This window comes from Pteropus alecto, unplaced genomic scaffold, assembly GCF_000325575.1.
Source record: "Pteropus alecto unplaced genomic scaffold, ASM32557v1 scaffold321, whole genome shotgun sequence".
NCBI lineage: Eukaryota > Metazoa > Chordata > Mammalia > Chiroptera > Pteropodidae > Pteropus > Pteropus alecto.
Window position 1 is genome coordinate 137,894 of NW_006431044.1, and position 18,993 is coordinate 156,886.

General features: G+C 48.2%; 1 protein-coding gene, 1 long non-coding RNA gene and 1 pseudogene across 2 annotated transcripts in view; 2 read left to right on the top strand and 1 right to left on the bottom strand.

Moving 5' to 3' along the window:
- Positions 1-4,955, bottom strand: part of LOC102898801 (zinc finger protein 256) — a 25,821-nt gene extending 20,866 nt beyond the window's left edge. The window contains exons 1-2 of the mRNA XM_006905524.3: positions 4,739-4,955; positions 1,956-2,082 (exon numbers count right to left, since the gene is read on the bottom strand). Of these exons, the coding sequence (XP_006905586.1) occupies positions 1,956-2,082; positions 4,739-4,771 (160 nt within the window). The 5' untranslated portion in view covers positions 4,772-4,955. The remainder of the gene's footprint in view (positions 1-1,955; positions 2,083-4,738) is intronic.
- On the top strand, positions 691-809 carry LOC112485567 (annotated as a pseudogene).
- A 125-nt stretch (positions 4,956-5,080) lies between the features above and the next one.
- On the top strand, positions 5,081-12,582 carry LOC112485530. Its single transcript, XR_003048502.1, has 3 exons — positions 5,081-5,261; positions 6,371-6,595; positions 9,505-12,582. It is a non-coding gene; the product is annotated as an uncharacterized LOC112485530 (long non-coding RNA).
- The last annotated feature ends 6,411 nt before the right edge of the window (positions 12,583-18,993 follow it).

Here is an 18,993-nt window from a genome sequence, read left to right on the forward strand (position 1 = left end):
AGCTCAAGAAAAAAGTCCATGCATATGTAGCCGACTAATATTTGACAAGGGCACCAAGAACTGACAATAAGAAAGGACAGTCTCTTCGATAATTTGGGCAAACTAGATACCTACGTGCAAAAATATGAAACTGGACCCCTATCTTTTTCACTGCTAACATTTAATTCGAAATGGATTAAGGAGTTAAATATAAGACATGAAAATGTAAAACCCCTTTAAAAAAAAAGACAGTGCCTTGGCCGTGATTTTTTCTTAACATGACACCAAAAGTAGAGGGGAAAAAAAACTAAAACAAAGTGGAACTACATGAAATTAAAATGTTTCTACACAGCAGAGGACACAATCAACAAAATGAAAAGGCAACATACATAAGGGAAGGACATATTTACAAGCCATCTATCTGACAGAGCATAGTGTTTTAAAAATATATGGTATTCATACAACTCAACAACGAAAGAACAATCTGATTAAAATACGGACAAAAGATCTGATCAGGTAAATTTTAAAGAAAAATTGTTCTTCCTCAGTAATCTTCAGGGCAAGTAAATCTAAATTATGATGCGATATTACCTCATACCTGTTAGAACGGTTATCAAAAAGAGGTGTTATCAAGCCCGTAGAGAGAAGGAAATCATCGTACACTGTTGCTGAGAATGTGAATTCATAAAGGCATGATTATGAAAAACATGAGTCTACGGCCACGCCACCCTAAACATGTCTGATCTCGTCTGATCTCGAAAGCTAAGCAGGGGAGGGCCTGGTTAGTACTTGGATGGGAGACTACTTAGGAATACCAGGTGCTGTAGGCATTTAAACAAAAATGAAAAAAGAAAAAAAAAAGAAAAAATATTATGGAAATCCTCAAAAATTTAAAACAGAACTACCCCATGATCCGGTAGTCCCACTTCCTGGAAAATATCCGAAGGAAATGAAATCAGAATGTGGAAGAGAGAATCTGCTCTCTCATGTTCACTGCACCATTATTCACAATACGCAAGATATGGAAACAACCTGAGCGCCCATCCATGGATAAACACGTAAGAAAGGGGTGGCACACACATATGTATACACGCAAACGCACTGACAGACACCCGTAGAATATTACTCAGCCTTGAACGAGAGGAGATCCTGCCATATGTGACAACGCCGATGAACCCAGAGGGCATTATACTAAGTGAAATAAACCAGTCAGAGAAAGATAAATACTTATGATATCACTTATATGTGGAACCTAAACAAACAAACATAAAAAAGTTGACTCACAGAAAGAGTTAAATGACAGGGGCCAGGAGGTGGGAGAAATGGGGAGTTATTAGTCAAAAAACGCAAACTATAAATTATAGGATGAAAATGCTATGAGGATCTAATGTATGACGTGGTGACCACAGTTAACAATACTGTATTTCACACTTCAAATTTACTGAATGTATCTTAAACACTATTACAAAAAAAACTATATCAGGTGATGGAAGTGTTCATTAACTTGATAATGGTAATTATGTCACTATACGTATATCTCAAATCATCACGTTATGTACTTTTAATAGATGCAACTTTACAGATCCACAATGCTGAAACAAAAACAGAAAACCAAAGAGATTCTAAACGAAATACTACGAATGGTACAGAAGGGTCTTGGAAAAACAGCTCATGGGCCAGGTAAGTAGTGACCATGACAATGCCTGCAATTCCTGGCACGGGCGTGCCCTAGGAGACGTCAGCTAAAGGACAGGATCAAACCCTGGGAAACAGAAGTGCCACGGATCTGGACACACTGAACCTGGCGAGGGCTCAGCGCAGCAGGTCCTGGGCTGCAGGAGAGGAGGACAGGGCACTGCAGACGAGCCGGCCCTGGCAACACAGCAGCTTCCCAGAAGGAAACACTGTCTGATTCACCTGGACAAAGGAAAGTGAGCAGGACGGAGCCCAGGACAGAGCCCGGTCCAGAGTCTTACCCAACGAGGATACAAGTGCAAAGTTCTCCAGCATCACATCGTGGTACAGGTGCCTCTGAGCATCATCCAGGAGCCTCCATTCCTCCCAGGAGAAGTACACGGCCACGTCGTCAAAGGTAATACCATCCTGTAAAGATGGGGACAGAGGAAACCATAAATTCTGTCCGAGAACCTCACAGTCCCTCACTTCACACACCTACCCCACACGCATCCTCCTCTACAGCTGCTCACCACAGAGGAGGCATCACTGACGCCCAGTCTCTCTCCAGGGTCCCATAATCACTGTGTTCGGCCCTCAGCCATACAGGTAGAGGGGACCATAGATGCCACCCAAACTCTGGGCCTGGCCTGCAGGGCCCCACCCTTCCTGCAAAGCAATTCCCCTGAGGTCCCCTACATAGTACCGACCAGACACAACCAAAGGTGGGCTTATGCTTCACCTGGTCCTCACTAACAGGGTTTGGGGGCCATCTGCTCACGCTACCTACACGTACGCACACCATTCTGTAGACACTACCTCACATGTTCAGTCTCCCTCCCACAAGATCTGCTACTTCCCTGCCCTACATCACAGACGTCACCCTAGACACACTACACGTGTACTTGGCACGTGGCATCGAGACAGTGCCTGACAAATTCAATCACCATCCAGAACCATCCCAGACCTCTGATGGATCCCACGGCCAAAGAAAGCCATGAATGCTGCTTTAAAGGCCTGCCCATCCACCTCTGACCTTTGCTTCAATATAAGCCGGCCAGAGCCACACGTGAATTTCAGATGTCCATGACCCCCTTCTACTTCTGTAATGCATTTTCTGTCCCCTCAGCAGCCACCACCCTCCTCTCTCCACTCAACCTTCCGTAAAACCCCAGCCCTTACAGTCTCCCTGCCAGGCATGAGATATTACCTCATCCCTGTTAGAATGGTTATCCAAAAGACAAGAGGGGTTAGTTAGCAAACATGTAGAGAGAAAAAAATCCTCGTATACTGTTGCCGAGAATGACCACGTATACCCCAGATCTTATCCCCCAGTAAGGCTGAAACACCGCAGACCCCATCCAGCTCACCACACAATTCCAGTCAATCTGAACAGCAGCGAATTAGCAAGAGCCCCACTTCGGTGTCAACCTGTCTCGATGACGCCTCCACCTCCGAAGCCATCTTGCAGCCGCTCCTCCCACAGAGCCTTAGCGACCAGCCAGGTCATCCTTTCTCCCGCACGGATCCAGAGGCCCTTTTCTCCCTCACCTGTGTTTGTTATAATCAAGATCCTTACAGCTCCTAATCCAAAGGACCCCTCCTTGGCAAGTGGTCTAGTCTTTCTGGCCTGCTAATACCATCGCCACTGTAAATCGCACTCCACCTCCGAAACGTCATCCACTGCTTCACCCTGGTCCACACGAAGCTCACCACTTTTGAAAGTCTCCATCTGGACGCCCTGCCCCAGAGGTTCAGCCCCATGTGTCCAGCTGCCCGCAGGAAACATCTGAGACTCTTAACAGGGCCTAAACAAAACTTCTAATATTCCCGAGGGAAAAAAAACCTTGGCGACCTCTGACATCCCACCAATTTCTCATCCCAGTTAATGGAGCATCCGTCCCTTTAACTGCTATGAACAGAACCCTGGGAGCCATCCCTAACCTTCCCCTTTCTCTCCCTCACCTACGACATCCAAAAATCTTCTTGGCCCTTCCTAAAAAACGGACCTAGATTCCAACCCTTTCTCCTACCTCCATGGCCACAACTCTGGTCCCCTGGGTTATACTCCTTACCTCCTCCCATAACCCCTTAATCTGTCCACTGTGCAGCCAGATGGAGCCTGTTAAACCCAGGTAAAGTCCTTCCTCTTATCCAAATATCCCATTACCACCATGACAGATGTCCTTCTCAGGCAGCCACATTACAGGCTTGATTACTGAACCTCTGCTCTTTGTTCTTAAGAGAAGGAACTGAGACCTGCAGAGCCTACTCCCAGCTCAGCCACACCTCGAAGTATGTCCCTGCGTTAACCCTCCACACCTATTTACGTGGGTAACCAGGACCAGCACCTCTACCTTCCCCTTGTCCAGCACTCAGGATACAGGTCTTGGGGTAACATCAGAGCCCCCACACCCAAGAGCTGAGAATACAGCAGGCGAAGAGTCTCATGACCAAAATTCCAAACACCATATGGGTGAGACAGGACCAGGGAGGGACTGGGACATCCTCTCCTTCCGTGAGTAGGTTCCCTAGGCGCTTTCTCAACCTTCAGGGCTGGTGTCTATTTGTGCAGGTCTCCGCTGTGACCCCATCCAATCCTGGAACCTGGTGACCTGGGGTTAACTAAGCCCTGGGTTTCAGTGCTCTGAGCTGCCTCTGACCAGCTCTGTGACCCTGGACGAGGACGCTACTTCTCGATGCCTCACTGTCCTCATCATTCCATTTCTAGTCTGTTCCCTGAGAACCGCAGAAAACTATTAAAACCCTAACACAGCCCGCGCGCCGCTGCTGCTCACAGCCCTCCGCGGCCCCCAGGGTGCTCAGGGCCGGGTGCGACCCCGCCTCACTGTCCCCACAGACATAAGACGGACTCCAGGGTCCCGATGCCTCCCGGTTCGGCCGTCCCCACCTCTCCGTACGGTCCGCCGCTCCGCCTGCTGCTCTCTCCCACACCCCGTTACCCCGGATGTCGCCCACTAGCGCCTCGCCGGCCCGGACGCCGGATTCCGGGCTGCAGGACGCGAGCGGCGCGGGCTTCAGGGTTCGGGGCTGACGGCGGCGAGGCCCGGGGACGCGCACTCACCTGAGCCGGGCCCCTCGGCGCGGCCGCCGCCATCGGACTCTGTGGGCGGGGCGGGAGCAGGAAGGGGCCTCGGGCGCCGCGGTCCCTGTCCTGGCCCTGGTCACCCGGGTGGCGCCGCGAGCCTCAGATCCGCATCTGTGCCGCGGGGACCACGACTCCTTTGCGCTTTCTCGAGTTCTGTCAACTCTGACCGCACCGGATACTCCGGAGCGGAACAAATGCCCGCCACGAGGAGGACGCCGGAAGTCCCGCCCCAACGCGATGAAACCGATCACGGAAATGCTTTCATCCTGACCTGTCATTGGCTCAGCTCTGCGCAGGGCCTTCTGGGTCATGTAGTTTTCATTGCTAAAGGGGCCTCAGGGAAGGAGTTCTGCATCCCGACAACTAGAAAGTGAGGGTCTTGCAAACTGGTGTTCCCATGGCCAGGGAGGGGCTTTGTATGTCGTTAACTGCAGCAAAAAAACATAATTTCATACTCCTTGAAGCTCGGCCTACTCCCAGAAGATGAAAAATATTTCAGGTACTTTCAAATCTCCTGATCTAAATGGGCATATTATTCTTTAGAGTCACTCGGACATAAAATAGTCCACGCTTAGCTGGACACATCATTATTGCTCTTCAAATCCATGTTGTCTGAGATGAATATTGTTTTTTGTTTTATTATGATTGACTAGGAAGAGAAATGACTCCATACATGGCCATGACTAGGGCGAAAGAAAAGGGATGTTCTGAATTAGATGAACAGCAGTTTGTGGACAAAAAAGGGGTTCTGTGGAAAGTAAACACACACGGTGATCTGATCATAAATTCATAAGTGGACAGATCATGGTGGGTAGTCACACCCCAGGCCTATAACTTCTTTAGTGAAAGGTTTTAAGCCACCCCTGTCCATCGTTCTTCTGATTCTAGGGTAACATACCTTTGACATGCCAAAGTAATACCCTTGAAAAAGGCATTAACCCTCAACAGAGCACATAATCTTGTTGGCTATCCTGTAATCCGAGCCCTGCCTCACTTTCACCAATCTCTCTTTTACATCCCCTCCTTAATTTCAAGTGCACAAAAAAAGATGTAAAACTGTTACTCTCTGGAGTATTTGAGATCTTGCTCCCCAGCATATGTGTCGGTTTGGCTCAATAAACTTAAAAAACTTCTCTACAGCTTTAGATATTTCTTACGTCGACAAGTTCCACTGTGGTTCCCATAGAAAACCTCTGTCTTGCCTGTAGAGTCGATGATTATGTCTCGACCACTGAGGAACAACTTTATCCACACAATATTCCTTACTCCATATTCTAAGACATATAGTTGTCCCTCAGTATCCACTGGGATTGGTTCTAAGAACCCCACAGGTACCAAAATCTGTGGATGCTCAAGTCCTTTATCTAAAATGATATAGTGTTTGCATATAACCTACACATATCCTTCTGTATACTTTAAATCATCTCTACTTGTAATATATAATGCAAATGTAAATGCTGTGTAAATTGTTGTTATATTTTATTAAGGAATGACAGGATATCTGTTTATATTCAATACAGGTGCAACCATGCACCTTTCATAGGTCTAACTACATAGCACACATCAGCAACAATGTAACATTTATTTTTTAATATTTTTCATCTGAAGTTCATTGAATCCGAGAATGCAAAACCCACGGACATGGAGGGCCGACTACACTCATTTCTTTTGGATGAACGGACATCTATCTCAAATGGAGAGCAACTTATCTAATGCTATTTTGTCATGAATCAGGGGGTGCAACCTTCAGTCACAGCATGTGGGTAAAAGAACACTGAGATTACTTAGACCAAGCGGGCATGAGACCAAGGCCGTGATCTCGTGTCTTTGCTGGTAAGTGATCATCATTTTCCATTGATTGCAGGTACAGTTCATAGGGAATTGAGGTTACATCAGAAACATTATTTTGAGATGTAAGTTTTAAAAAGTTATTAACAAGTTTATGTAGTTATTCAAAGACAGTGGCGGAAATAGCACTCTGAAGTATCAGAGGATGTTGAAGAAAGTTAGTATCTCAGAAAATTTTTACAAGGGCTTTTATTCTTGAAAACATTAAGTAATACCAGCTTAGAGAAAGAACTGAAGTGGACATTTAGAGTAGCCGAATTAGTGTAAATGAAGAACTTGAGGTGTCGTGTTTATTCACAGCTCTAATAAATGTTCATTGAGAAAATTCTCAGTATCAGGCACTGCTGTAGGAGCATGAGAGACATGACTGACAAAAGCTCCTCGCACTCATGCAGCTCAAATTCTTCAATGTGCAGACAGGAAACGTAAAAGAAAAGGTGTAACTACATAGTAAGTTACAATGTAACATAGAGAAGTCCGAAGACTCATCTAATATTATCTTAAGTCAGATACCAGTGAGACTCAAGGTGCAATTCAGCCTGAGGCAAAATTCCTTTCCAGCTATGAACCTGTGAAACCAAAATGATGAAACAGGAATAGGCTGGACATTTCCATTCCAAAAGGAAAGAAATGAGAAATGAAGAAGTAAGGGCCCCAAGGACACCCAAAGCCAAGCAAACTAAACCTCGCGAGATCACATGGCTCATGGATAATCTCTTTTGGCTCAAGGCTCTGCCTTCCGGACCCACTGGAACAGTGGTCCTTTCTCCGAAGTTGGGCTGGATGTGAGTCTTGCCCCCAGGGACCGGGCTGGCGGGAATTCCACCCTCAGGGCTTAATATGGACACCCTGGTTGGTTCCATCTCCGAGACACTGAGATAAGTGTTCTCGGTGTGAACCATTGTGGTGGTCATGGAAATGGGACAAGTGAATGGATTTCATATCAGTGTTTGAAATAGGACAGCCCAGATTTTCTGACTGTGACGGTGAGGGAGTAAGGTAGGAGTCAGGGATGACTCCAAGATTTCTGGGGTGAGCAAATGGAAGGATAGAAGCTCTGTCACTGAGATGGGTAGTCTGTGGTGGGAGAGATCTTCATTGGGATCAGCAGCTGTCTTCTTGGCCACGTTCAATGTGTGAGATATTTCGGAAAACGGAGGAGTGGAGTTACTTAGTGGGCATCTGGACACACAGGTCTGGAACTGTGGGAAGGGCTTCCGAATGGACCTATCTGCAGAAGGCTGTGGACAGTGTGTGGACTGGGGGGAGCTTTGGGTAACATGTGTAGGAGGAATCCTGGACATGATGGACATGTTAATAGGAAAACAGGAAGGGGAGGGTGCGCGCTACAGCGGGACCATAGCTCTGCTGATGTCTACACCTTCTAACTTGGGTACACGGGTGGCGTTGAGAAGAGAGGATAAACTGGCAGGTGGCCAAGGCTTCTGAGGAATGAGTGGACAATAGATGGACATGGAGGCCTGCTGTTTATTTACTGCTCTACATGGTAGGAGGGGGTGGGGCCCCACATGCGAGGCTGAGAGACATCATCTGCCTGCTTCTTGTTCTTGCTGTGCGCTGAGACCGTAATCAACGTGGCCATGAGTTGAGAGTGGGCAACGGGGCCTGTTATCTTCTCTGAGTTGGGGAGAATGGGAGGAGGGGAACCAGGAGATGGATGTGTGTGGGGGAGGAGTGGTGAGATACCAATTTACGGTTTTAGGAGAAAAGCTAATCATACACTGAACCATCCTGCTATGACAGGGTATCACCTTTGAGGGTATGGCCATTAGCTTCTCCCAGGAGTGGGGTCCCCTTGGTGAGGCTCAGAGGCTCGTGTACTGTGCACAAGATGCTGGAGAACTTTGCACTTACTGTTTCCATGGGTAAGACCCTCACACCCCACCTCGTGTCCTGAGCTTGTCTCTGTCTTTCCTCTCTCCCAGTCATTTCTGTCATGCCACAGCGGGACCATAGCTCTGCTGATGTCTACACCTTCTGGCACTTGTGCTGTGGGCATGAGCACTGAGCTGTGTGCACTGCTCCGAGAAAATCTCTCCCAGGGCAGCCCTGCCACCTTCTGCTTCAAAGAAGGAAGGCGATTGTCAGGGAATCAGGAATTTGGCAGTCAGCCATATGGCTCTCAACTGGCTTGCCTTCCCCTAGGCATGGGCACAGGGTGACAGCTCTGTGGGTTATTGATTCTGCTCCCTTCCTACAGAAGACATTTTCTGGTGATCGCCTGTGCTGAGTTGCAGGCATCGTTGTGATCATTATTGATGTGAACCATGGCTGCTCTTGTAAGCACCTCTTTTGAGGTTGTTGTAATATTTTCCTTGTATGCTGAGCTGCTCTGAATCACAAACTTTTGCCAGCTGGGCTTTTCCCCCCTCAGAGCCATCTTTTTAAAATGGAAACATACCAAGAGCCATTCTTTGAGATGCAAACGTTATGAGAGACAGCTAGCTCCTCTCCCCTACTCCTACGGGAGGGTAGAAGCCTGACCTCCATACTCTCCTGGTCCCAGTGTCGAAAACCACCTGCTGTTATGAAGCTGTTTGTCTTTCCTTTGGATAAAGCCCCAAAGCTAACAGAATCACCCCAATTACCAGGCAGAGTTAGGATGAACTCCACATGACAGATGGCACTGTCAAGTCCTCTTACTTGACGCCATTAGCTCTGTTTATCTTGAATACATGTATGTAATGGATTTTACCTGCTTAGCTATGTAGAGAGGCGAGTTTCTCTGTCTTTGAAATTGATAGTGGATTGACTGCCTGATGAGCGTCAAACTCTGGTTTAATAATTACTTAATAATGAAACTGTTTCTGTCTCTATTACCTTTGTGGAGAGCATTTCTGGGCTGGGAAAAAAAATTGTTTTTACTTCCCCAGCAGGCGCCATCACACAACTGACTGCAAAGACCAAACCTCAACACCCACCTCAGTAGGGGACGCGATAGCACAGCGCTGCAGACAGCGCTGCAGACAGCGGGAAGCGAGGCCTCCGCACCAAGAGCGCCATGGGCGAGGAGGAGCCCTGCGGGTATTTTTAGGAGGTGGGCAGTATTTGTTCTATTTAAAGAGAAACTGAAGTTCATGCAAATTTGAAGAGTTTATTTGAGCACACGGCAATTCCAATCGGCTGCACCAAACCGAACGAGGACGCAGGAAAGCAAAGCAAGGAAATCGCTTGATTGGCTACAGCTCAAGGAGTTGCCTCACTTGGGAAGGCCCAGTTGCCTGTTTCTGGTTGGTTGTCCATTGAGGCATTTACAAGACTACTCTGGCCTCCTTGTTTCGGTTCCAAGCCAAAGCAGCAGGTGGCTAGGTGGTTCTAGTATCTTGACGCCATCCCAGGGTTCCTCAGCAGCGGAGGCCCTGAAACTTGAACCCTTTACGCCATTAGCCTGTTTGGCTCACTGCAGACACTCAGAAGGCATCCACTAGAAGAAGCTTTAGCTCTGCGGCTCTGTCCGGGTCTGCAACCTACAGCCCCATGAACTGAACGGCAGCAGCTTGGCCGTGGCTAGAACACTTGTTCCCAGGGTTTCATCGCTGCATCGGCGCTGTCCATCAGCACCACCAATGGCCTGATTAGAAATGCCACTTTGCCACCACCCCAAGCACAAACCTATGGACTAAGACACTTTGGGAACAAGAGACAAGAATCGGTGTTTTAAGGCGCCTTCAGGTGATGCAGATGTGTAATAAAAAGAATCCCATTTATAAACATAGAAAGTGAAAAGCCCCCAAGCATCTCACCTCCTGGAAAAAAAAATTTGAGAAAGTATCCATTTAGACTGTTTTTTTGCATATGCATGGGCTGCTGTGTGTCTGGGTGTTCATATATCCCTTTACATATGGTTTTCCTTAGTACAATGCAGTCACACTTTACCAATCTGCACTGACGTTTTCCCTCTTAATAATATATCTCTTTCAAAACCTAACTGTTGAGGAGCTGGAATCTGACTTACGCGCCACCGTAGAGACCGTGGCTGGGCATCGCCGGAGGGACCAGTGGAGGGAGACTAGCTCCAGAGGGAGCAGGGACGCAGCCGGGAGGGTCCCTCCTATGCCACCTCCGCAGGGGTGCAGGCCCCCCAGTGGTCGCCTTCCACACCTGTGTCGACCCTGCCCGCCACCCCTGTGCACCGTGGGTGTGTGGCTCCTCACTGCGGCCCCCAGCGCTCTGCACCCCGCATTCCGCCTGGCTCGCTCCCTTCTTGCCATCCCCTCCAAGATGCAAACTCAGGTCACACTGCCACTGGGACTTGAAGTACCTGCATCTCCGAAGGAAAAGAACTCACCTGGTGCCCTCAGGGACACATGAGCAGGCTGAGCCTGGTGTGGACCCTGCCCCACATGGGGTGCCCAGGGGACCATCCGCCCAGTCGCTCCTGGGCCTGTCCTTTGGAGAGGCCCCGCCAGAGCCGGGGACGGCCAGCGACGACCCCAGCGCCCCGGTGCTTCTTTCTGGGCTTGGGGCGTCTGGAGAAGCGGCCCCAAGCGTGCTGAGCTCCACGGAAGGTAAATACCTGTTGGGACCAACGATCGCAGAAAGGGAAAGACGAGAGTCACCTGCAGACAGCGAGGGCGACTCCTCACCAGGCACTGGCGAGATCCGAGGCAGCGCGGGACTGTGTTCTCATACCTCGTGTCACCACTGATGAGGCCACTCGGGGTCCCCACGGACCCGACGGTGCTGGGGGGCGGTGCCTCCCCTCTGCCGGGTCTGGATTCTAACCTCTCCTGCCCGTGAGGCGTCTGCAGCCGTCTGACCAGCTCGCAGCCCCGTCTGTCCTCTGCCCGCTTTGCGGTCGCCTCCTGCGCACCGAGCTGAGTTCTCACGAACTCCACAGGACGCCGCTGGTTCTTCAGCTCCTCGCCGGAGCACGTCACTCTCACAGTGGGAGGACTGCCACCGGACACTGGCGCACACTGCCGCCCGAGGCTCAACGTATTGGGCTACTAGAAGGCTCCACTTAAGCGACAGAGATTAGATTAATAATAGACTTAAAACTTAGACGTGTATGGTGTTTGTGACCATGACGTTACGCATGACACAAAGTTTTGAAGGAGATGAGAAAGTATTCTTCCAGTATTTAGAAACGATGCCTGCATACAGCACAACATCCCTCACAGGATTTGAGAATGAGTACAACTCCAACGTCTTTGTTGATTCAGTATCTTATTTGTAAAACAAAACGAGAAACAGCCGTATCTTCCGAAGAAAAACAGGCAAATGACATGATCAGAAATTGGACAAAATATACACAGGTGGCTACTAAAGACATGAGAAAATGCTCAAAACCCCGAACCCCTAGGGAGATGCGATTCAAACCACAGAGGTAGTGTGAGACATCACTAAAAAGGCTGACGTCAAAGACTGGCCACATCAAGTACTACAGGGATGTAGAGGAAATGGGACTCGCATACGCTGCTGGTGGAAACGCGGTCATTTTTTATCAGAGTTTGGCAGTTTCTCAAAAAGTTAAACTCTCATCTCCTCTGTGTGCTAGGCATGGCACTTTGAGTTGTAACGAAAAGAAAAATGAAACGCTTCTCCATATAAAGAATCGTAATGAAAATGTTCAGAGCGGCTTTATTTGCAATAGTCCAAAACTGAAAATAGCCCGACTGGCCGAACACAGATGAACGGCTAGAGGTACATATACATATACACAAAAACATATATATTTAAAAATATTATTGAGTAATAAAAGAATGAATTACTTATATAAGCACCACTGATGAATCTCAAAACAATTATGCAGCATGAGTGGAGGGAAAATTAGAATAAACTTAAAATTTCATCACATAAAAGTCTAGAAAAATGCAAACTAATCAGTAGAGAGTAAATCAATGGTTGCTGTGAGGTCCAGGAAGGGCATGGAGATTATAAAAGGACACGAGGCAAATACACGAGTGACAGATCTTCATTATAATAGCCGTGACGATAGTTTCACAGGTTCTTACACATGGGAAAACTTATCAAACTGTGAACTTTAAATATGTTTTAATGCATGTGAATCCTATTTTACTAAAGCTTTAAAAGTTGTCCAAAGTAAAAATCTAGATCTCCCACGGTTTTCGGAAAGCGAGCCTTGTTAACTCTATGCCGAGTCTCCAAATTTTCCCATCCTAGCAAGGTCAGTCCGGTCGCAGTCGCAATAAAGGACAGATGTGGTTATTATCCAGACCTTGCGGGTTTCCTAGGGTCATACCTATGTCAGAACTTATCAAACTGTACACTTTAAATATATGCAGGTAGTACATTTAAGTTATACCTTGGGAAGCCTTAAAAAATGGCTCAGGATACAAGTTTATGTCTCGATCTCTTTGGAAAACAAGTTTGATGATCCCGTATTGACTCCACCATCTCTAGGGGCCAATATCGCCTCAGTGGCAGCAAATACGGTGAGTAATGAAAACCCTTTCTACCTGAGTGGACAGGAACGCTGCCTGGGTCCAAAGAGCCACATCCCCAGACCACAGATCCCGCTTTCTGCTTTCCTATTGTGCAGTAACAGCTTTGAGGCGGACGTCACTGAGAGGCTACGGGAAATCAAAACATCTGTCAATGATTTTTATTTTTTCTGACAATAACATCAACATCGGCTACACAGAAAGACAGGCCTGGAGGTGCTGAGATGTATGCACACACCGATCATGCAGGCACAGTAAACATTTCTAGATGCACTTTTAGAAGAGGCACATTCCACTGAGTTGGCTGTGGTCACCTCCAATCCCTACTAGGCCGGTGTTTCTGTACAAAGTACGGTATCCCTTGGAACTAGTGGCCTTACAACCAGTGACTGTAGCCCAGCAATCCTCCAATGTTTCTGTACAAAGTATCCTTTGGAGCTAGTGGCCTTACAACCAGTGACTGTAGCCCAGCAAATTATAGACATCGTGGCATATGATTCTTCACAGACCTGAGGAAAGTTTCCCCTCAACAAGGCTGGCATAATCTGTGATCTATGCTTTGAATAAAGGATACTCCCAGAACACTCCCAGAAGAACCTGAGGTTCTCATATGTGCCCTCACCTCGGGTTACCTCTGAGAATCCTTAAACATAGAGCATCCAGGCCTCAAATGACAATCAGAAAGTTTTTCAGTCCTGTCTAGGAAGCCACGAAAAGCAAGGCAAATTTTGTCACAAGTGGCAAGTTCTTTTCTGCTATCATACAGTTCTTAAACAGTTTAGAGTTTGAGACCCCTAAAAAGTGTTTCACCTCTTCAAGCCTGTTGAACCCAAATCAGTTTGCAAACTACCCCACAGTAAACATAGCACCCGAGATCAAACAGGAGTAAGGCCGTGATTATTGTACAAACCAAAGCAATGTGCAGCAGGCACTTCTCAAGTTCATGAACCGAGAGCTGGAAAAACTCATTACAGCTATCACATCAGACCAACGTGACCCTGGAAAACGCGGTTATTTCTTGGCAGGATGCCAGCCAAACTCGTGCTATTCTCTGGGTCATGTCCAAGGTTGTCAAGGAGGAGGGAAAACTAATCCCTAAGTGCTCAGGTTGCTCCTAATTTGCTCCGATACATGGGAGACCAGGGGTCACTTCCCTTGAGCACACTGGGGTGGCGAACGATACAAACTCTGTTTACCTGCCAGTGGGTAAAGCTGAAATGGCTTTAGCCACAGAAAATAGAAGCAACATAAACCTGGAAAGAACCCTTAGCAAATTAAAAAGTGCGACACATTCACGAATGCTTCCCATACAAATGAAACTTATGGGAAGTCTCCCCAATGTGCACATTCAGATGTACGAGAGTCGATTCAGACAAAGGGTCCTCGAAGAGTTTCTTCTGGTGCTGGAACACCGAGGAACACTGCGTACTCCCTGCACAGTTAAGGCCCTTCTCTAGTGTGAATTCTCTGATGTTGAGAGAGGGTAGACTTTCGCATAAAAAATTTCCCACATTCACTGCACTCATAAGGCCTTTCTCCAGTGTGACCTTTCCGGTGTTGACTGTACTGGGAACTATCCCTAAATGACTTTCCACACTCACTGCACTCATAAGGCCTTTCACCAGTGTGAACTCTCTGATGGTAACGGAGTTTCGAGCTACAGATAAAACACTTCCCACATTCGCTGCACTCATAAGGCCTTTCTCCAGTGTGAACTCTCTGATGATAACGAAGGGTGGAACCAGAGGCAAAAGACTTTCCACACTGACTGCATTCGTAAGGCTTTTTTCCCGTGTGAACTCTCTGATGATAAGAAAGGGTGTCGCTACTGGCGAAGGATTTCCCACACTCACTGCACTCGTAGGGCCTTTCTCCAGTGTGAACTCTCTGGTGGCGAACCAGTATCGAGCTACTCGTGAAAGATTTCCCACATTCGCGGCACTGATAAGGCCTTTCTCCCCTGTGAAGCCTCTGGTGATAACCAAGGCCAGAGGTAGAGGTAAAAGATTTCTCACATTCACTACACTTATAAGACCTTTCCCTATTATGAATTTTCTGGTGTATTGAGAGAGAAGATTTGTGGCTAAAGGTCTTCCCGCATTCCCTGCACTCGTAAGGCCTTTCTCCAGTGTGGCCTCGCCGGTGTTTATTGAACTGTGATCTATCCTTAAAGGTCTTCCCACATTCACTGCACTCATAAGGCCTTTCTCCAGTGTGGACTCTGTGATGGTAACGGAGGCTGGAGCTAAAGGTAAAAGACTTGCCACATTCACTGCACACGTAAGGTTTTTCTCCCGTGTGCACTCTCTGATGGTAATGGAGAGTAGAACTAGATGTAAAAGATTTTCCACAGTCGGTGCATTTGTAAGGCCTCTTCCCTGCATGAGTTCTCTGATGGTAACAGAGAGTGGAGCTGGAAGTAAACGACTTCCCACACTCGCTGCACACATAAGGTTTTTCTCCTGTGTGAACTCTCTGATGTTGAATGAGTGTCCACTTATTGTTAAAAGATTTCCCACATTCGTTACACTTGTAAGGCCTTTCTCCTGTGTGAACTCTCTGGTGTAAAATGAGGTTATTTCTTCGAATAAAGGATTTTCCACATTCGCTACACTCATAGGGCCTTTCTCCGGAGTGAGTTTTCTGATGATACTGGAGGTCAGATCTAGAGATAAAGGATTTCCCACACTCCGTGCACTCGTAAGGCCTTTCTCCTGTGTGAACGCTCTGATGATAACGAAGGGCAGAGCTGGTGGTAAAAGATCTTCCACATTCACTGCACTCATAGGGCCTTTCGCCAAGGTGACCTCGCTCATGATACTGAAGGGTGGAACTACAGGTAAAAGATCTACCACATTTACTGCACACGTAAGGCTTTTCTCCTGTATGAATTCTCTGGTGTCGAATAAGTGTCCACCTATTGTTAAAAGATTTCCCGCAGTCGCTGCAGTCATAAGGCCTTTCCCCTGTGTGGACTCTGTGATGATAACGGAGGCTGGAGCTAAAGGTAAAACATTTCCCACATTCGCTGCACTCGTATGGCTTGTATCCTGAGTGAACTCTTATATGTATAATGAGATTATTTCTTCGGGTAAAAGACTTCCCGCATTCGCTGCACTCAAAAGGCCTTTCTCCAGTGTGAACTCTGTGATGGTAACGAAGAGCCGTACGAGTGATAAAGGACTTCCCACACTCACCGCACTCATAAGGCCTTTCCCCAGAATGGACCCTCTGATGATAACGCAGGTCAGACCGAGAGATAAAAGATTTCCCACAATCGCTGCACCCATAAGGCCTTTCTCCCGTGTGAGAGCTCTGGTGATAACTGAGGGCAGCGAGAGAGGTAAAAGATTTCACACAGTCGTTACACTTATAAGGCTTTTCTCCACTCTGAACTCTCTGATGTCGAATGAACACCGAGCTATGACTAAAAGACTTGGTGCATTCGCTACACGTATAACCGTTTTTCCCATTGTGCCAGTCCCGGGGAGGAACGAGGACAGATTTGTGGCTTACGGATTTCCCACACTTGCCACACTTGTGCTGCCTTGCCCCGGCAGGAAGTCTTCGGTGTTGACTGAAGGGTGAGCTTCCCCTGACGGATTTTCCATAGTCGCCACCCACAGAAAAACTTTTTCCAGCGTGGAGTCTCTGGTGAATGACAAATGCGGATTTGTACCTAAATGTTTTCCCACATTCGGTGCACACGAAACACTGTCTACCAGTGTGGCCGTCCTGAACGAGTGTGTGCTTGGGGCTGTAGGCCTTCTTGCATTCTTTCGAAGCGCAGTGACTTTTTCTGCTTCGTAAATTTGTTGCTTCCCACTGGGTTATTCTGTTTGGCTTCTCGGCTTTATGAGCGGCCTGTTGCTGGGGGAGTCCTAAAGTGGTCAGCAAGTCCTTCTCAACCCTCCCACAGGTGAAGGGCTTCGGGGACACACGGACTCTGCAGCTCTTCACGAGTGAGACCCGGTCCTCACCGCTTACAGAAGCTTTCTGTGCCGTGTGCTGCTCCTGGTGCTGGTGACCGTTTGCGGTGACATAAAATCGTTTCGCACACGCCCCGCACCTCAACAGTTTCTGGCTGTGTTGTGTTCCCTGCTGCTCAACCAAGTGGAAAATATCTCTCAGGACTGGCCCACAACCCTCACAGGGGTGTGTCTTCCGGGACGACAAAGCCTCCTTGGGATTCCTTGCCTGTGACCCCCTTGCAGACACGCTCTGTTCAAAGGGTGCCTCCCCATCCTCTGCTCCACAGCAGCAACCTGAACGCAAAGAAATGCTGGTGAAGTACATGGCGACTCTGGGAAAGGGACAACCCCACCGCAGATGTACATCTGCTGCATGTGGACCTGAGTATCAAATGCTTTGCAGAACAAGAAAGTTGGAATTCATTGATGGATCGGCTGACCGTTGTGTTACTGGGTCTCTAAGGTCACAAAATGGTGGAGACCTGACCGGGGGAAGGGTTCGGGGCAGAATATGACACGAGGAAGAGTGGCAGGGCGTACAACTCACGTCCACTGCTGACGGCGTCCTGCGCATCCTTTTCTGCTGCTGACACAGTGCTCGATAGAGACATGCACCCGAGCCCAGGAAAATCTCACTAAAAAACAGACTGGCTGCTGCCCGAGGTCAATTCAGGGGTACGTGAACACCTCATGGCGCAACACGTGAGGGCCCATGTTGAGCACGACAGAAAGAGGGGTGAGATATGGAGTTGAGGGAGCTACATATCCCTGGGCTGGAAACCACAGCAGAAATGACAAGTAGTGGAACTGACGAGTCAGCAAAGTGTCAAAGGTGGAAAAGGAAGGGTAGAAATTGGGTGTGGCTACTGGCGATGGCACGAAAACTCTGGCTGAACGAAGACATGTTCCGGGTACGATCTGAACAGTTCTGATGGCACAGTAGCCACAGGTGCCATTCGGAAGGACCGAACCCCCCGTGAGCTCACTTTGCCATGGCCGCAGTCACATCCATCCTGTGATGCACAGTCTCTTCTCCGTGAGTCTTAGCCGGGCAAGTACACTGGACATGGATGACACGAGTCCAAAGGGAAAAACAGAAATGAATGTCTAGCACTGTCCCAGAGCGGCTCAGCACACAACAGACCCAGAAAAGAGATCTAGATGAATAATGCCAGCATGATAGTGGAGGGAACCAGCTTTCGCCGCCCACGACAAAAAATTAAGAAAGCCATCTGCAAACGAGACCGGCCCTGTAAAGGCTTAAGAGTCTAAGTTACGACAGCAGTGCAGTGGAGCATGAAAAATAATAACCACAGAAACAGAATCACTGAAGATATCAATTTCGTAAAGACACCTAGAGAAGGGAAAAAAATCAGGCGGGGACCACATGTCCCAACCCAAGGGCACACGCCATCGCATTCCCCGACATCCTGCTCCGCAGAGGACTCTAGCGCCTTTGCCACAGAAATCCTCCACAGCCCCCAGTACAGCTGCGGAAGCCGAGTCTGCGCAGCAGAGGAGGCCAAGTATCTAGGTGTGGAACCCAGCTGCCTGCTCCACAGAGGACACTGCCCGCTCTCACACTTAGGTAACCAATTGTCATCACCACGGGAGAATAATACACCGAGTTCCCCCCATAAAAGAAAGAGCTACTGTTCTATTCCAGGACCAAGACAGCCATGCCCCTCCACCCTGAACGCACCCCAGACCCTGAAGACGCAAGTGCTCCATGGACGTCTAGTTCCATAACCAGACTCCGCAGCTGTCACATAGATGCCTGTGTCTCAGGCACCAAAGCCGTGGCCACTGTGCGGTAGCCTGCTCCTCAGACCACAGAGACACTGTTTCTCTTCATGTACCTGTGCTCCGGTCACAAGATCCACTACCGATCACTGTATCACTGCATCTCACGCAGCAAAGTTGATGCCACCGCAGCCTATTCGGCGACTCTAGAACTGCTACTGCTCTGTGTCTAGTCACACTT